The 14,608-nt window shown below is 44.9% G+C and overlaps 1 protein-coding gene across 1 annotated transcript in view; it reads right to left on the bottom strand.

The window, feature by feature from the left end:
- PSAT1 (phosphoserine aminotransferase 1) overlaps nucleotides 1-12,096 on the bottom strand; it is a 70,060-nt gene extending 57,964 nt beyond the window's left edge. The window contains exons 1-4 of the mRNA XM_069625900.1: nucleotides 11,890-12,096; nucleotides 7,362-7,422; nucleotides 2,831-2,900; nucleotides 1,828-2,033 (exon numbers count right to left, since the gene is read on the bottom strand). Coding sequence (XP_069482001.1) covers nucleotides 1,828-2,033; nucleotides 2,831-2,900; nucleotides 7,362-7,422; nucleotides 11,890-11,949 — 397 coding nt within the window. The 5' untranslated portion in view covers nucleotides 11,950-12,096. The remainder of the gene's footprint in view (nucleotides 1-1,827; nucleotides 2,034-2,830; nucleotides 2,901-7,361; nucleotides 7,423-11,889) is intronic.
- Between the last annotated feature and the right edge of the window lie 2,512 nt (nucleotides 12,097-14,608).

Here is a 14,608-nt window from a genome sequence, read left to right on the forward strand (position 1 = left end):
GGGATAAATGTTGGTCTTAATAAAGAAGGGGATTTGTAGAGCAATATTGAAACAGCAACAGGGATGTGTGTTGGCTCCCTGTCCTTTTTAATTTCATGTGTCTGACGTTGGGGAATTTATGGAGGGTAATTGGTTGGCTCCTACCAGACTTGTCGTTTTAAAAATCCTGTGGATATGTTATGCCGAGAATTTCTTATTTTTCGATTAAAATTAGCCGCCAGCGCCTTTTAGTGGCGTTTAAGGACTGTGCCCACTTGAACGGTCTGGAGATTAATCCGGAAAAAACGAAGATCTACAGTTTCCAAACAAGAAAAAAAAAAGCTTGTACTTTTAGAGGAGCAGTAGAAAAAGTTCTAAGATCCTGCGCCAATAGTTACATTTATCTGGGTTTCCCCAATATCAGCAAAAAAGTGTCTGAAACATGGATACTGTCTTAAAGCAAAAGGCGGCTGCATTGACCAATCAAATGTTAGAGTGGATGGCAATTTTGGTCGATTTACACCGACGCCTGCCATCACCTTTACGAAGGGATGATAGTCCCAACACTGGCATATGGCTTGGAACCTTGGATTACGGAATCGTTTGGGCTGTTAGATAAATCCGAGGCCTTCATTTGGAGACACACGTTAAAGGTTCCGAACTGCCTTGCCCCTAACCGCTATTCGGTTTTGGTTGTGATTATTGGCTCTGAAAGTACGTGTCCAATGGAAATTATTAACTGCGCTTTTCAGTTTGGCTAGGGGAGGGAAGCGGGTTCCTTTTCAATGTCTATAGGGAAAGGTTGACCTAGTCAAACAATAATGCTAGTTTATTGGGTAGATTGTCCGTTATTGCAATAATATATTGAATGAATTGAACCTTGATCTCAAAACCCTAAAAACGAATCCGTTAAAAGTAAAGGAGGCCATGCACCACACTGATTGGATAGCCACAGTCTATCGGTTCCATGGATATCCACTGTTAGTACACAAGCACAAAACACGAGGTAGTGTGGCCCGTTACCTTCTGCAATTGCCTAATCAAGGTTATAGGCAATTGGTGCTACCTTTAAGATGGAACTTGTTACCAACTCGAGAGGTATTGTTTAGAAGGAAACAGCAGCTGGCGAAATCAGTTGGAGATTTTGTAAAGTTCTGGAAGTGAGGGAAAACACCAAACATTTATTGCTGGAATGTCAAGCTCTGTCTGGATTAAGATATAAGCACTTTGGGAAGCTGAAGAAAATAGAATGGGGACTCCAGGGCCCCATATGCAGCTGTTAAATTTCGCTCCTCTAGATTGCTAAAAATACAGTAAAGTTGCTAAGTTTACTATCGGATGCTGGGTTTGTCGGCCCATTCTTTCGTGTTAATAATTGCGCAATAGCACAATATAACCTCATCAAGGTTCACAACTTATAAATACACCACTGTAAAACATTACATAACTTCCTTTCGCACTGGACACAGTGCCAGTGTATTGTAAAAGTGATGCAATCCTCATAGGAGGTAAAACAATTCTGTTAAACCAATATACTCACCACCAACTGCGGAAAGCCTTATTTAATACAAAGTTCAGAGCAGAGAAGTATAAAACGGGACTGCGGCTGGTGTGTATGGAATGGCAGAACACCGCTTGCTGGCCAGCGCGCAGGTACACATAGTACTGGAGTAGGTGCTCTAAGCATCCTGGGTACCTACACTCGGTGGCACGATTCAAAGACCTATCTATCAAGGGATCGAATAGCTTTTGAAATTATACAAATGCACGTATGCAATAAAAAGACAAAAAGCTACAAACGTGCCGATACCATCACACAAACCACAGAGGGAATGTTCAAGCGCATACCTGTGTAACTTCCAAGCTTTGGGTGAACAATGTTCACTTTGCCATATTTCTCTGCCTCGAGAGCAGCCTTGGCAGACCAGGAGCCGGTGACCACATAGTCTGCACACCTGCCTTCTTTCAAACCAATTAGGTTAAGAGGGACTGAACAAAACTGGCCAGACCCGCCTCCCTGAAGAAAAAGAACCTTGTAGTTTTCAGGAATATTTCTGCGTACGAGAAAGAAGAACATTGTTGTTTTCTTGTGTACCCATGAAAGTGCATCGTAAGAAAACCAGAGATTAGCAGTCAATTATTAGCCACTAAATGAATACAGTTCTGCAGGAAGATTACCCAGCATTCAAAGTTTCAGAGGATGCATACTTCCACCTACACTGCCCCCAAATATGTAAGAACCCCTTCCTTCTTACGATTAACACCACAACTAAGCACACTATCAGTTCAACTGCAAGGCAATCTATTTAGCTTAGCTCCCAACCCCAGATGCAACATGCCCAAGATACCAAAACCAACTCTTCTTTCCCCCTTCTAATTAACTTGCTTCCATCTGTTAGCATCTTCACACAGACACAGCCCCGCCCAGCGGCAGACTGGAGATTAGGCACATTAGAAGCACACACATTAAACCCTGGAGGAGCAGTCCAGAGCTCCTGGCACAACATTTTGCACATCTTTCTTTCGTCCAAAGATATCCTTTACGCCAGTGGCTGTCCAGGTAACAAACCTCTAGTTCTTCCATCCAGATAAACCACGTACTTTAATGTTGCACCAAAAAACACAGAACATGCCGGCACTCAGGATCTCATACTCCCAGCCCACACTCATCAATACTTTGGGTTTCACATCAGATCAGACTCCCCCAATAAACCCCAACCCAACCCACTCCTTTCTAGCAGAGACACATGCAAAAAAAGAAACCAAAAACAACAGGATGTGGGCTAACAAGACCATTTACGCATGCAATTATGATGTTGCTTAAAAGAAATTTAAAAATACAGAAACTCACAGTAATTCACGTAATAGGTTTTCACTTGTGTTGAGAATCTTCGTGAAGTCTGATGATCTGTGGCTCATTTCTGGGTTTAAAGTAAAATAAGCAGTTTAGTGATTGTACACAACACCAATATCCACAAGCCTGCAATCTACGCCTTTCTCATTAGTGTTATCTGACTCGGCTTAATGCTTCTCCATAACTCTGAATGTCAAAGAAGGTCCCTTGATACAAATACCAGGCCGTCTTGGTGCACTTTGTAATAAGGGGCCACACACGGCAGGTAAGTGAAGATCCTTTAATGGTAACCAGCCTGAGCCCAGCAGTGCTTAACCCACACAACACTTCTTCACTACAAGTTCTCAACCGCCACCCCTAGAATGTAGAAGCATGCATGGATGTAAACATGACATCAGAGCAAGAGTGGAATTCTACAGGTAGAATTCCACTCAGGGGAAAGACAGCCATTACAACACTTTTCCCTGCACCGTTGCCCACACCATTCTCCATTTCCAGCCCAACTGTTCAATCTTGGTTCAGAAGCCCTCTCCAACACCTATGGTAGAGCTACAGTTCCCACAGGGGGTCTGGAAAGTTGTTCCACATACGCTGTAGAAAAATGAGTTCAACAGCTGTGGACACAAAGTCGGCAGCTTAAAACAAACATTTTTAAGCTGAAAACCTGCCACACAAACTCCTGTGGAGAGGAAAAGGAAAACCCCCACCTATTAGTATCCCTAGGGTGGGGGTTATGCGGTGTAAATCTCCCACTTCATGTCTGCCCCAATCCTTCATTCTCCTCCAGAAGCCAGCCTATATGTTTTCATGAAAAAGAAGGGCCCCTGGCATGTGCAAGTGCCTCCTAAATGACTTGTGTCAATCTAGCACAGCAAGTAGAGCACTCTTTTAGTTTACTAATCTTTAAAAGGCTTAGAACGAAAGATAAAAACAGTATAATCAAGACCATACAGAAGGCCAAGTAGACAGAACATCATCCAAGTCAACATGAGCAACAGTATAGCTAAACTATCCAATAAGAAGCTGGGAAAGAAAAGTCTGGAAAATGGAGGTGATAACAATATGTAGGCCCAACCAGGTAACAGAACAAATTCCGTATCGGCAGGATAACTGGATACAACGTGGACAAATAAGGGGACGGACACAAGAGGAAGGAAGAAAGGGAAAGAAGCATATAATAGTGGAGTGAGGTAAGCTTAGGTCTTGAATTGCAATGCTACTCAAGCATATAAAAGCCATGCATAAATACATTTGAAGGAGAAAGGGGGGTACAACAACGCAAGAAAGCACAAAATAGGATTGCTTAAGAGCCATGAGACGTCGAGCAAAAATGATCCAAGGTCCAATGAAATGAGCCCATTTTGCGTTATATTTTGGAATAGCATCAAGGTAGATGGCCATACAATGTTCCACGCTTTGCACTGACAAACGTTGTTCCACCATCCCCTCACAGAGACATTTTTCTAACTTTTCCAGTTTGTAGTGACGAGTTTAAGGGTCAGAGCAATAAGGAGATCATAAAGTTTAGCTGAATCCTGTAAATTTATAGTAATGATGGCATAACTCCCCAAAAAAGACATTTAAAAATAAAAAAGGTGAACAGAGCACTCCTTGGACATCCATGCAGAGCCTGCCGCACACGTTTGAATCCCGGCAGTGCCAAACTCAGCCTTTCATCTTTCGGAGGTCGATAAATGAGCACCACACACTGGGTAATAAGCAGCGTTCAGATGCCCGAGGGTTCATAGCGCTATATAAATGCAAACGTATTATTATTATTTAAGCAATATCTGTGCTTACAATGGACAGGTACTTGAAGTTCACCCGAGTACCTGCACTTCTTTCATTTGAAAGACATAGTACTGGTACTTTTCAACAGTAAGCAGGTACTCTGGGATAATGTTTTGTTTAACTGTTTGCAGTCCTTTTCGGCTTTTACTTCCTCTTTGGGCGATTTCTAAGTGCAAATAGTAAACTGTTGTTTGCCTGGATGCTGCACCCTTAAGTGAGTATTGCGGCTGCTGCAATATGTATTCAAATTTTCTTTTTGGAAAACACTTATGTGGATTGCGCTTCAGGCAAAATAATATATCCGTCACACCAGCAAGTTCACTTTTTAAGTAATATTTATTTTTTGCATTAATAGCATGCAATATCCTTTTTTCCAAACATTAATTCACAAACTGATAGTTTTTTTGCCTCTCAACACGTGTTTCCCCACGTCTTATGCTCGTGGTTCATCAGGAGAGATGCTAAAGAAAGAATATGAAAGAAAGTAAGAAAAAAAGTGAATGAGTTATTTTTAAAATTGTTTTAATAATTAAGTAGTGGTGGTGTGTTGGGTGAGCAACTCGGATTATATTAGCCTAATAGTTGTACTCACCCAAGTTCCTTATTGAGTAAACATATCTCTGATTAATAATTCATCTTTCATTTTGTCTCTCTCAGTTTTATGAGTTCTTTTATTAGTACATTTCTGTAAACAATAAGAGAGGGTAACATCAGTTTAACCTGTATCATTTTTCAAACTTCATTCAAATGCCCTCTTTAGAGCAGTCACATTTATTGTAAAGGTAGAGCTACTGTGAAGCTCTCCCCCAAAGTTCCAGGATACTAAAGTTTTAAAATGCTGTTCACACCCAAAATTATCTCAAAGAAATTAAATTGAATTACCTTTTATTTTTACTAGGTACGATTGCCTTCAGTTCGCCATAGTCCGCGCTACCTTTCAGTGCTATTTTCTATCCTTTATAAAAGCCGCGATCGCGTAACGTCACCGTGTCATGTTTAACCTGTATCATTTTTCAAACTTCATTATCATATTTTCTCTGATACGTGTAGACTCTTCCAATCTTATAGTCAATTTCATCCCTTAAGAATGCTTTTTGTTTTTTGGATTTCAGTTCTTCTGTAAATTTATTCAGATAATCATCCAATATCTGATAGTTATTTAATGTTATTTCAGGAAGATTTAATTTTTCAATTGTTTCTTTTAAAACTGTTTCTTCTAATGCTTTCTCATGTGCTACTGATAATTCTGATCATCATATCTTTAGAAGTTTTTGTAAGTAGTGTCTCCCAATCCTGCAAATCTTCTCTATCTTCATCCTCATGTTTTATGAAAATTTGTTGAATTGCAGTAAAATTGCTTACTTTTTATTTTTTCCTAAAAAAAAAAAAAATGCCTTTTACCTTTATGGTTGTAATTTGAAATAAGTCTCTTCTCAAATTTGCTCTATTGATCCTTTTCTTTCCTGGCTTTCCCTTGTTTTTTCACTTTGATCTGAAATAATGGATCCGTTTCATATTACTCGAAAAAAGGGTCCATAGGAAGGATACATTCGAACTAGACAAACGTTATAAAAAGGAATCACTATGGTTTCATGGCAGAAATAGAGAAACAAAATGGCCGCCGGAAGTAAAAGCGTGACGTGTGACGTCATCGCGTAACATGACGCGGTGACGTTACGCGATCGCGGCTTTTATAAAGGATAGAAAATAGCACTGAAAGGTAGCGCGGACTATGGCGAACTGAAGGCAATCGTACCTAGTAAAAATAAAAGGTAATTCAATTTAATTTAATTTCTTTGAGATAATTTTGGGTGTGAACAGCATTTTAAACCTTTAGTATCCTGGAACTTTGGGGGAGAGCTTCACAGTAGCTCTACCTTTACAATAAATGTGACTACTCTAAAGAGGGCATTTGAATGAAATTTGAAAAATGATACAGGTTAAACTGATGTTACCCTCTCTCATTGTTTACAGAAATTTACTAATAAAAGAACTCATAACTGAGAGAGACAAAATGAAAGATGAATTATTAATCAGAGGTATGTTTACTCAATAAGGAACTTAGGTGAGTACAACTATTAGGCTAATATAATCAGAGGTGCTCACCCAACACAGCACCACTACTTAATTATTAAAACAATTTTTAAAATAACTCATTCATTTTTTTCTTACTTTCTTTCATATTCTTTCTTTAGCATCTCTGCTGATGAACCACGAGCATAAGACGTGCGGAAACACGTGTTGAGAGGCAAAAAAACTATCAGTTTGTGAATTAATGTTTGGAAAAAAGGATATTGCATGCTATTAATGCAAAAAATAAATATTACTCTTGGATAATGACCTGCACTTTTGCCTTGCCATTTCAAGTACTGCCCGAGATGAATGCACATGAGGGCAGGAGCCTCTGCATTAAGGCCGAAGCGTGAAGTAACATGGTACTCTCCAAATAGAGAAGGTACATTTTCCATGGGCACTACTTGTTTTGTACGACTGGTTGCCCATTTAACTGCATTTCTTTTGCTACTTTTAACCTTAATTTGTGACTGAGAAGGTTTATCATCCAGGGGCGATTAGGATATCGTTGTGACTAGAACTAGCTGTTGCTGATAAGAAATGTGACAAATACTAAACCCGTGGGCCAGTCGGCCACCCAAACTTAGTATGCACTTCCTTAACTTGAATAGGTTACTAGAAAAGATGGGCACCCAGACAAAGCCAGGGCAGGAATCAAACTTACCCAGGATGCTAATGCCGAGCCCTCTGTAGTCCACCAATTCCTTCTGTGCTTCAAGTAATACCTGTAGGATTACACAAAACAACTTCAGTGAGGAAACAATTAATCCACAGGCAATAACACACAATGCTTTCAGGGTTCATGAGCATGCGCTGCTTCTAGAGAACAAAGCACTATTACAAAGAATTCAACTCCCAAAAAGAGACACAAACTAGAACTTGTCCAATGTATACAGGGTTCTAAATTGCTGAGAGCTATTTAGTTTCTGCTTTTAGCCTAGGATAACCTGGTTGGCATGACACCAACAGCTAAATATGGCTACACATGCCAACTGGGGCCATACAAACATATCTATATCCATCTGTGTGCATTATAAATCTGTATGAAGGAGCATTTGGACTCTACTCAGCATAGCGTCTCAGGATAGGGGTTGCCCGTTAGCCGTGGGGGAGTGAATGTGTGACAATTGGCTGAAACTTAATGGGGATAAGACAGAGGACCTGGTGGTGTACTTCCCTCATGGTCCCGACTCTGCTTCTTCCTCCTCCATTCCGATCTGGTCTCCAGCCTTTTGGCCGAAAGAGCTAGACCAATGCCGCACGCCAGTCTGAGGTAAAAATAAAAAAGACCTGGGGTTTATATTATCGGCCTCCCTGTCTATCGATGGTCAGGTTGGGGCCCATTTGTGGGCTGGATTCTTTCAACTCAGAGTCCTACGTAAAGTTCTGCTGTTCCTCCCAATCCAGCTTAGGCCCATCATAATGGCCTCTCTGATTCTGAGTCAATTAGATTATTGTAATTCCCTCTTTTTGGCCCAACCCCTGTACTTACTTCATCGTCTGCAGCACGCATTTGTACAGACACTCATCTCACCCATTCTCCGTTCACTTCATCGATTTCCCGTCCTCCAACCGGTCCAATTTAAGTCATGGGTAATAGTTAATCGTGCTTTCTATGGCTCAGGAGCACAATATCTTCAGGATAAATTCCGGCTCCATGAGCCATCACGTGCGCTGCGCTCGAAGGAAGCCGTTTTCCTCTTGATTCCCTGCTACCACTTTGAGCGGGTAGGTGGTTGCTCTTTTTCAGTCGCAGCAGTTAAGCTGTGGAATTCTCTACCTTTGACACTCCGCGCAATAAACAATTTCCTTGCCTTTTGGCGTCAATTAAAAATATATTTGTTTTAACAGTTATATCACCTACTCAATTCCTGGATTACTTTTTTCCTTCTCAGCACCAACATGCTTCGGCGTACGTGCACTTTACAAATGCGATTAACATTACAAGAACGGGTCATACATAATCAATAAAATGAGTATGCATTGCATGTGGGGGTTAAAATTGTGGCACGCTATATAACGTGACTGGGTCCCGGGGTGGTGTTGCATGTCACCCTTCCCCGGGAGATGGTACCTTCCACTGTTGATGTCATGGTCACATGGAATAACCATGTGACCATGCTAATAAAAGAAACGAGCCACTTTCGGCTCGTCAGTCCGAGTGATCCTGACTTTGGTGTCGTTCTTTTGGAGAGCACCCTGCTGGTGCAGCACCGCGTGGAGGAGGCCCAGGGACGGGGCCCTCCACGAGGTCCGCGCCCCTGCTGGGCAACGCCGCCCCCTGAGCCAGGGCTGCCGAGTGCTGGGTGATCCCAGCTACGTGTGCGTTCCGGTGATCCGGAGCGGGTGGAGTGACCCCCACCCATGCATCCACAGCATGAGCGCCACCCTGAGGAAGCCCATCGGGTGATCCCAACATGCGTATGGGGCCTGCCCGGTGATCAGGGCAGGCCCCCCCAACAGGTGGCACCTGCTTAAAAGGGTGACTAGGAATACCCAGGAACTGCTTTTAGATCCTTCTAATTAAATACTTACCTCCAAGTATATGAGCCATTATGCCTTAAATGTCCACGAAAGGTGCCCAAATGCTTTCATACACAACTCATAAGCACACGGACTTAATGCCACATAGCACAGGCTCCCACAGAGAACACTCGCCTCTACTCTCTGCGCTTCGATTGTACAGGAGGCGCCTGCACACCTCTCCTTCTCGTTACCAGCTGGATGGACTCCACAAGGGAAGCCTAAAACATTGATTCTAGACACCAGATGCTGTCCCCAATTCATTTTGGGTCAGAAGGGTTCCTGCCTGAATCCTAACACTCACAGTTTTCTGAGTTTATCCTCCTGGACCCCTGCTCATCTCCCAGGGTTTCCCCTGCAATTCCAGCTGTGGCCCAGTACTCATCCTGCGGTCCGCCCTTCGCACTTCTGTTTTACCACCCACTATGCCGCATCCCCATTCATGCCAGCATACAGCGGTCTCCCCAGCTTTAGAGTGACCTGACTCATGGCCCCAGAAGAAGGCTCACATCTTAGCCAAAACGTCTGCAGCGTTGAAACCCACCAATCCGGGCCTTTACAAACAGCTGCATCTACATCTCTAAAATATGAGCTAGATGTAGACCTATTACGAGGTCATAGTCGACCAAGCACGAGGTCATATTTCAGCCGGCCACAGGAGATTTGAACCCAAATCTCCCACCCACAAAACTCATTTAGACTCTCGAGTTCATTGAATTGTTTCATAGGATGTTTTCACCTATGAAGTAGTCATGCTGTCTATATGCTTATGTTTACTCATAAAGACTTGAAATAATTATGTTTGAATTTTGCACTTTGGGCACTACCGTTTATATGTCGATTTCTTGTAAAAACTTCAATTGTTTTGTTGAAAAGAAAAGTCAAGTACCCAGCTAAATAATAAAAAGCTGCGTCTATTCACTTGAAAATATATGTGTTGTCACAAGTAGCTTGCTAAATGAAAAAATGCCTTAACCTTAATTTAGATGTGTGTTCACTAGGGTTTGAACCTACTTGCATCAAATCATTGCATATATTTAATTTTAGACGGTAGGACAACCCCCTGACCCCCCCAGTTTCAACATAGTTGTTCGTTGGCAAATGAACGAAGCAGCTGCTTCTTTGAACCAATTGGGGTCACTAAATTACAGTAGTTACATTTCAATTATTAATAGTTTGAGGAAAATTCCGAGACAATACAAATCTTGACAACAAAAAAAAACAACTTTTTTTTTTTTAACATTTTGACAATGGTAGTACAGACGAAAATTCCTAGGGTTTGTTATTTTTACTATTGACGTTCACAGCCCATCTACATAAAAAAAATGGGACCTGTCCATGCAAGATTATTTTCCGTATAAACTAGGACACGAGAATGTTAGACAGCCTGCAGATGGGAAACGGCAGAATCAGAGTGGCAAAGAAAGAGCTGGCAACACAACAGTCTGGCATGCCAGTTTAAGACACGCCCCCCTCGAGCCTATTGGCTGCGGGGATGCTGCTGATGCAATTTCACAGATCATTGGCTCTGCTTTTCGGCCATCCACTGGGCAGCTGCGCCTCGCACAGATGAGCAGGCCAGAAAAGTAACAATTGTGATCATCTTGCGAAGGCCGTGTGTTCTATTCCTGTGCACATTACTTGAAATGAATAGAGTTTCCCAACTTTTAGTGAACTTGACCTACATCGGCAGTCGACTAAGAACGCCCAGCCTGGGAAACAGAACACAATGCTGAGGTTAATCACACGATGTAAACCTTTCAATTATAACGATGTTCGTCAAAGTTAGCACCCTTGGCAGAGAGCCATTCTCACTCACTGAAAAGTGATCAATCCAGACTGCCAACAAACTAACTACACCCTCACCCAAACACGCAGCCCCCACGCCCGTTAAAGCTTGCACGTGCAGGGGGAGTAGCTACCTCAAACAAACCGACTACAATGCACTAGTCTTGAATGCCAGTGACTGGAACACCGATGCCCACACTGACAGCGTAGCCTGCCCACTCGCAACAAGCGAGTTCACCTTTCGCATGCAGTTTGGACAGGACACTTCCTGCAATCACCTGTGAACGATTGGCTCGCCTACAGGTCATTTGTTTTTTTGTTTTTAAAGCGCCCCTTGATAGATTTAGCACCTTCTAAGCGCTGCAATGATCGGTGTTTGGCTAGGAGTAGAAGCCGTGTGTACATAAGTCGTTTGGTGTTGGAACCACAGGAGTTACCTACCACACGGATACGGTCTGTGTAAATGCAGTTTAGCATCATCACGTAAGTGGACTGCTTGCGAACAGACATCGGTCATTAATGTTTTGGCGCACAGACAACAGCTACCCCCTCCCCGCCAGTAGAGCACACGGTCCTCCTACCTTACCACTCTAGGGTGAAATCGCATCCACCAGTGAATGAATGGATAGATAGATAGATAGATAGGCACTCAGCCGGTGTGGTGTGGGCTCGCGAGGAAGAAGAGACGGGTGCACCGTGGGTTGGCTGGATGAGGGCCGGTTCTAGGCTGACGCAGCCTGCACCACTCGGTAACATTGCTTGCTTCCCCTCTCGCGGGCATTAACCCTCGCAGGCAACATTAGACTGCAAAAGGCAACTGCGCCCGTCCTCGAGAGAGCCCAACACAGTCGAGGCAAGCGCGGGGAGAGGACACAACTTACGGACTGCGGCAGCTTGGCAGGTCCAGCCCCGAAATTCACAACCTGCTTCTTGCACTCCATGGTCGGCGTGATGTATGTGGGCTGCAAGAGGGTCTGCACGGGGAGGAGGTGTCAACGCAGGGGAGATGGAGCCCGAATATATGCAGCAGAGGCTGTTCCAACTGTCCCTCTCTTGCGTTTCCCTCTGCAATGCCTGCGCCCGCTACACCCGCCCAATAATAACCAGACGCCGGCTCGCCCGCAATTGGTCCGTTTCACATGCAGACTGTCATTGCCGAGCTAGCATTGGTCGCTCAGGCCGGCCCGCCCCCTCTCCACCGAAGTGTACACGCGCGGGCCGCGTGATCACCACCGTGCTGTGCAAGGCTGAGTGGCAATTGCACCATCCAGCAACACACCTCTCTCTACGCGTGAGCCCAGGGAAGTGAAGCGTGAGCTGCCCTGCAGCCCACATAAATCACACCGACCGTGCAGAGCAAGAAACAGGTTGTGCATTTCGGGCCTGGCCCCGCGCTCGTAAAGACTGCGTTCTTCCTCCAGGTCACCTGGGTTTCAAGTAATATGCACGACATGGGACACACGGCCTGCGCGAGCTGAGTGAGCAAGGCATCGTGCACGATTGTTACTTGTATGGCCTTGCTCGCCTGTGCCAGAAGCAGCTGCACAGAGGATGGCAGAAAAGCAGAGACAACCATCTGTGAAATTGCATCAGCTGCATCCCGCAGCCATTATGCTCTAGGGGGCGTGTCTCAAATCGGCATCCCAGACTGTACAGTGTTTTCTCCTCTTTCTTTGCCACTCTGATTCATTTTTGGGTCCATGCATTGCTTACTGCTGTTTCCCATCTCCCGACATTGTCGTGTCCTAGTTTATGCGGAAAATAATCTTGCATGGACAGGACCGTTTTTTAATGTAGATGGGCTGTGAAAGGTTAATAGTAAAAAATAATGAACCCTAGGAATTTACAAACAGGCTCGGACTGGCCTATCGGACAACATGGCAATGCCAGAACCAAAAACGCAAAATGCTAGTGTGAAGTGGGCCAGTTCGAGGAGTTACTTCACTGCGCGGCTAGTAGTAGTTTTGAGCATTGTTGATGAATACATATTAATTAAATTGCACCATTTGCATCATATTTTATATTTAAAAAAAACACCCCCTTAGGGTCAGTCTGTCACAAAAGGAATGAAGTGCCATTTGCAACTGTGGGTCACTTTTTCATTGGTGCACGAGACAATTTTATGCCCTAGTCCGACCCTGTCTTCTACCTCTGTTAAAACGTTCAATATCCTTTTTTTTGGTCACGATTTGTATGGTCTCAGAATTTCCCTCAAACTATTCATATTTGAAAAATAACTACTTTAATGTAATTCAGTGACCCCCATTTAGTTCAAAGAAGCAGATACTTGGTTCATTTGTCAACAAACACCCATGTGGCATTAACTCTGCGTGCTTATGGATTGCAATTGCAAATGTAAAATCATTTTCTAATGATCGTACTAAAAATGAGACATGTAGAAGCTGTCACGGTTCTATAGAATGGACAAGTGCAGCCAGTGCCAGGATGGCACGAAAGGCAGATGTCCATGTCTTGTGCATAGTATGTGCCTATACAATTACTCTTTTTGTCTTTCTGTTCCTCTTGTTTCACACTCTCTATTATGTTGGTACTCCTGTTAAGACAAAGGCCCCTATGGTTGTCCCCGCTATGAGAACTACTTTTGATTCACTTCGTGGTCATTGTTGTGGGTGATCCTCCCATGTGTACTGCCCCTTTAAGGGGATGTGTCCCTCCCACGTGTATTGCCCCTTTAAGATGGGCCATGGCTCTGTCATGGCCCAAGCTAATAAAAGGAGCTCCTGCAGGCACGTGAGACAGAGCGGCTGCAGACTCCCAAAGAGGAACGACTGAGTCTGTGCCTCATTATCGATGTAGGCCGCAGGCCTACACGTGGAGGCACAGGCCTACACGCCCTGATGCCGTGGGACCCGCATGCCAGGATGGCAGCCGATGTCCGCACGGTCAGAGGCCTGGCAGGCTGTGACCCCACTTCATGGTGCTGATGCCCCATGCCGGATGTCCAGGGCAGGCCCCAACCCCCACACATAGTGGGACTGTCTGGTGCTAACAGAGATAGCACCCAGGGGCGCCTGCCGGATGATCATGGCAGGCGACCCCCAATAATGGCGACGAGGGCGAGTCCACGTGTTTCCCCTCTGCTGACAGTGAGTGGTGGGGGGGAAAGAGGAACGTTCGACCCCACCGCGGGTCCAGCGTGGCCTGCGCCTCACTGCCACAGCGTGGGCGGTGCGTGCCCGGGCTCCCCTGCGGTGGGGCGCACACCCCGCGGCGTTCCACCGCAAGCAAGATGAAGGAGGAGGAGCGGCTGCTCAGCGCTCTTGTGGAGAGGTGCGGGGGAGCCGTGACGTGCATCGCCCCAGCCGCGGCCCTCAGTAATGGGGGTGCTCGTGTGGCCGGGATCGGAGCATGGTGCCCCCCCTGCGGTGTCTGCTGCAGGGATGGAGATGCAAGCAGCCGCTGCCGCGAAGGAGGCGGTCAGTGATTCCTGACGGCATCCGCTGTGCGGGGCCGCCGTGTCACGCCGGCGTGTCTGCCGCGGCAGAGAGGTGTCGTGCCGGGGCCCTGTGATAATTCGAGCCCCGGCAACAGCTCCGATCGGGAGCGAACAAAAGAGGAGGCGGCGGAGGTGCTGCCGCA

This window comes from Ambystoma mexicanum, chromosome 6p (genome assembly GCF_040938575.1).
Source record: "Ambystoma mexicanum isolate Mex_15411 chromosome 6p, UKY_AmexF1_1, whole genome shotgun sequence".
In the NCBI taxonomy this organism is placed as follows: domain Eukaryota; kingdom Metazoa; phylum Chordata; class Amphibia; order Caudata; family Ambystomatidae; genus Ambystoma; species Ambystoma mexicanum.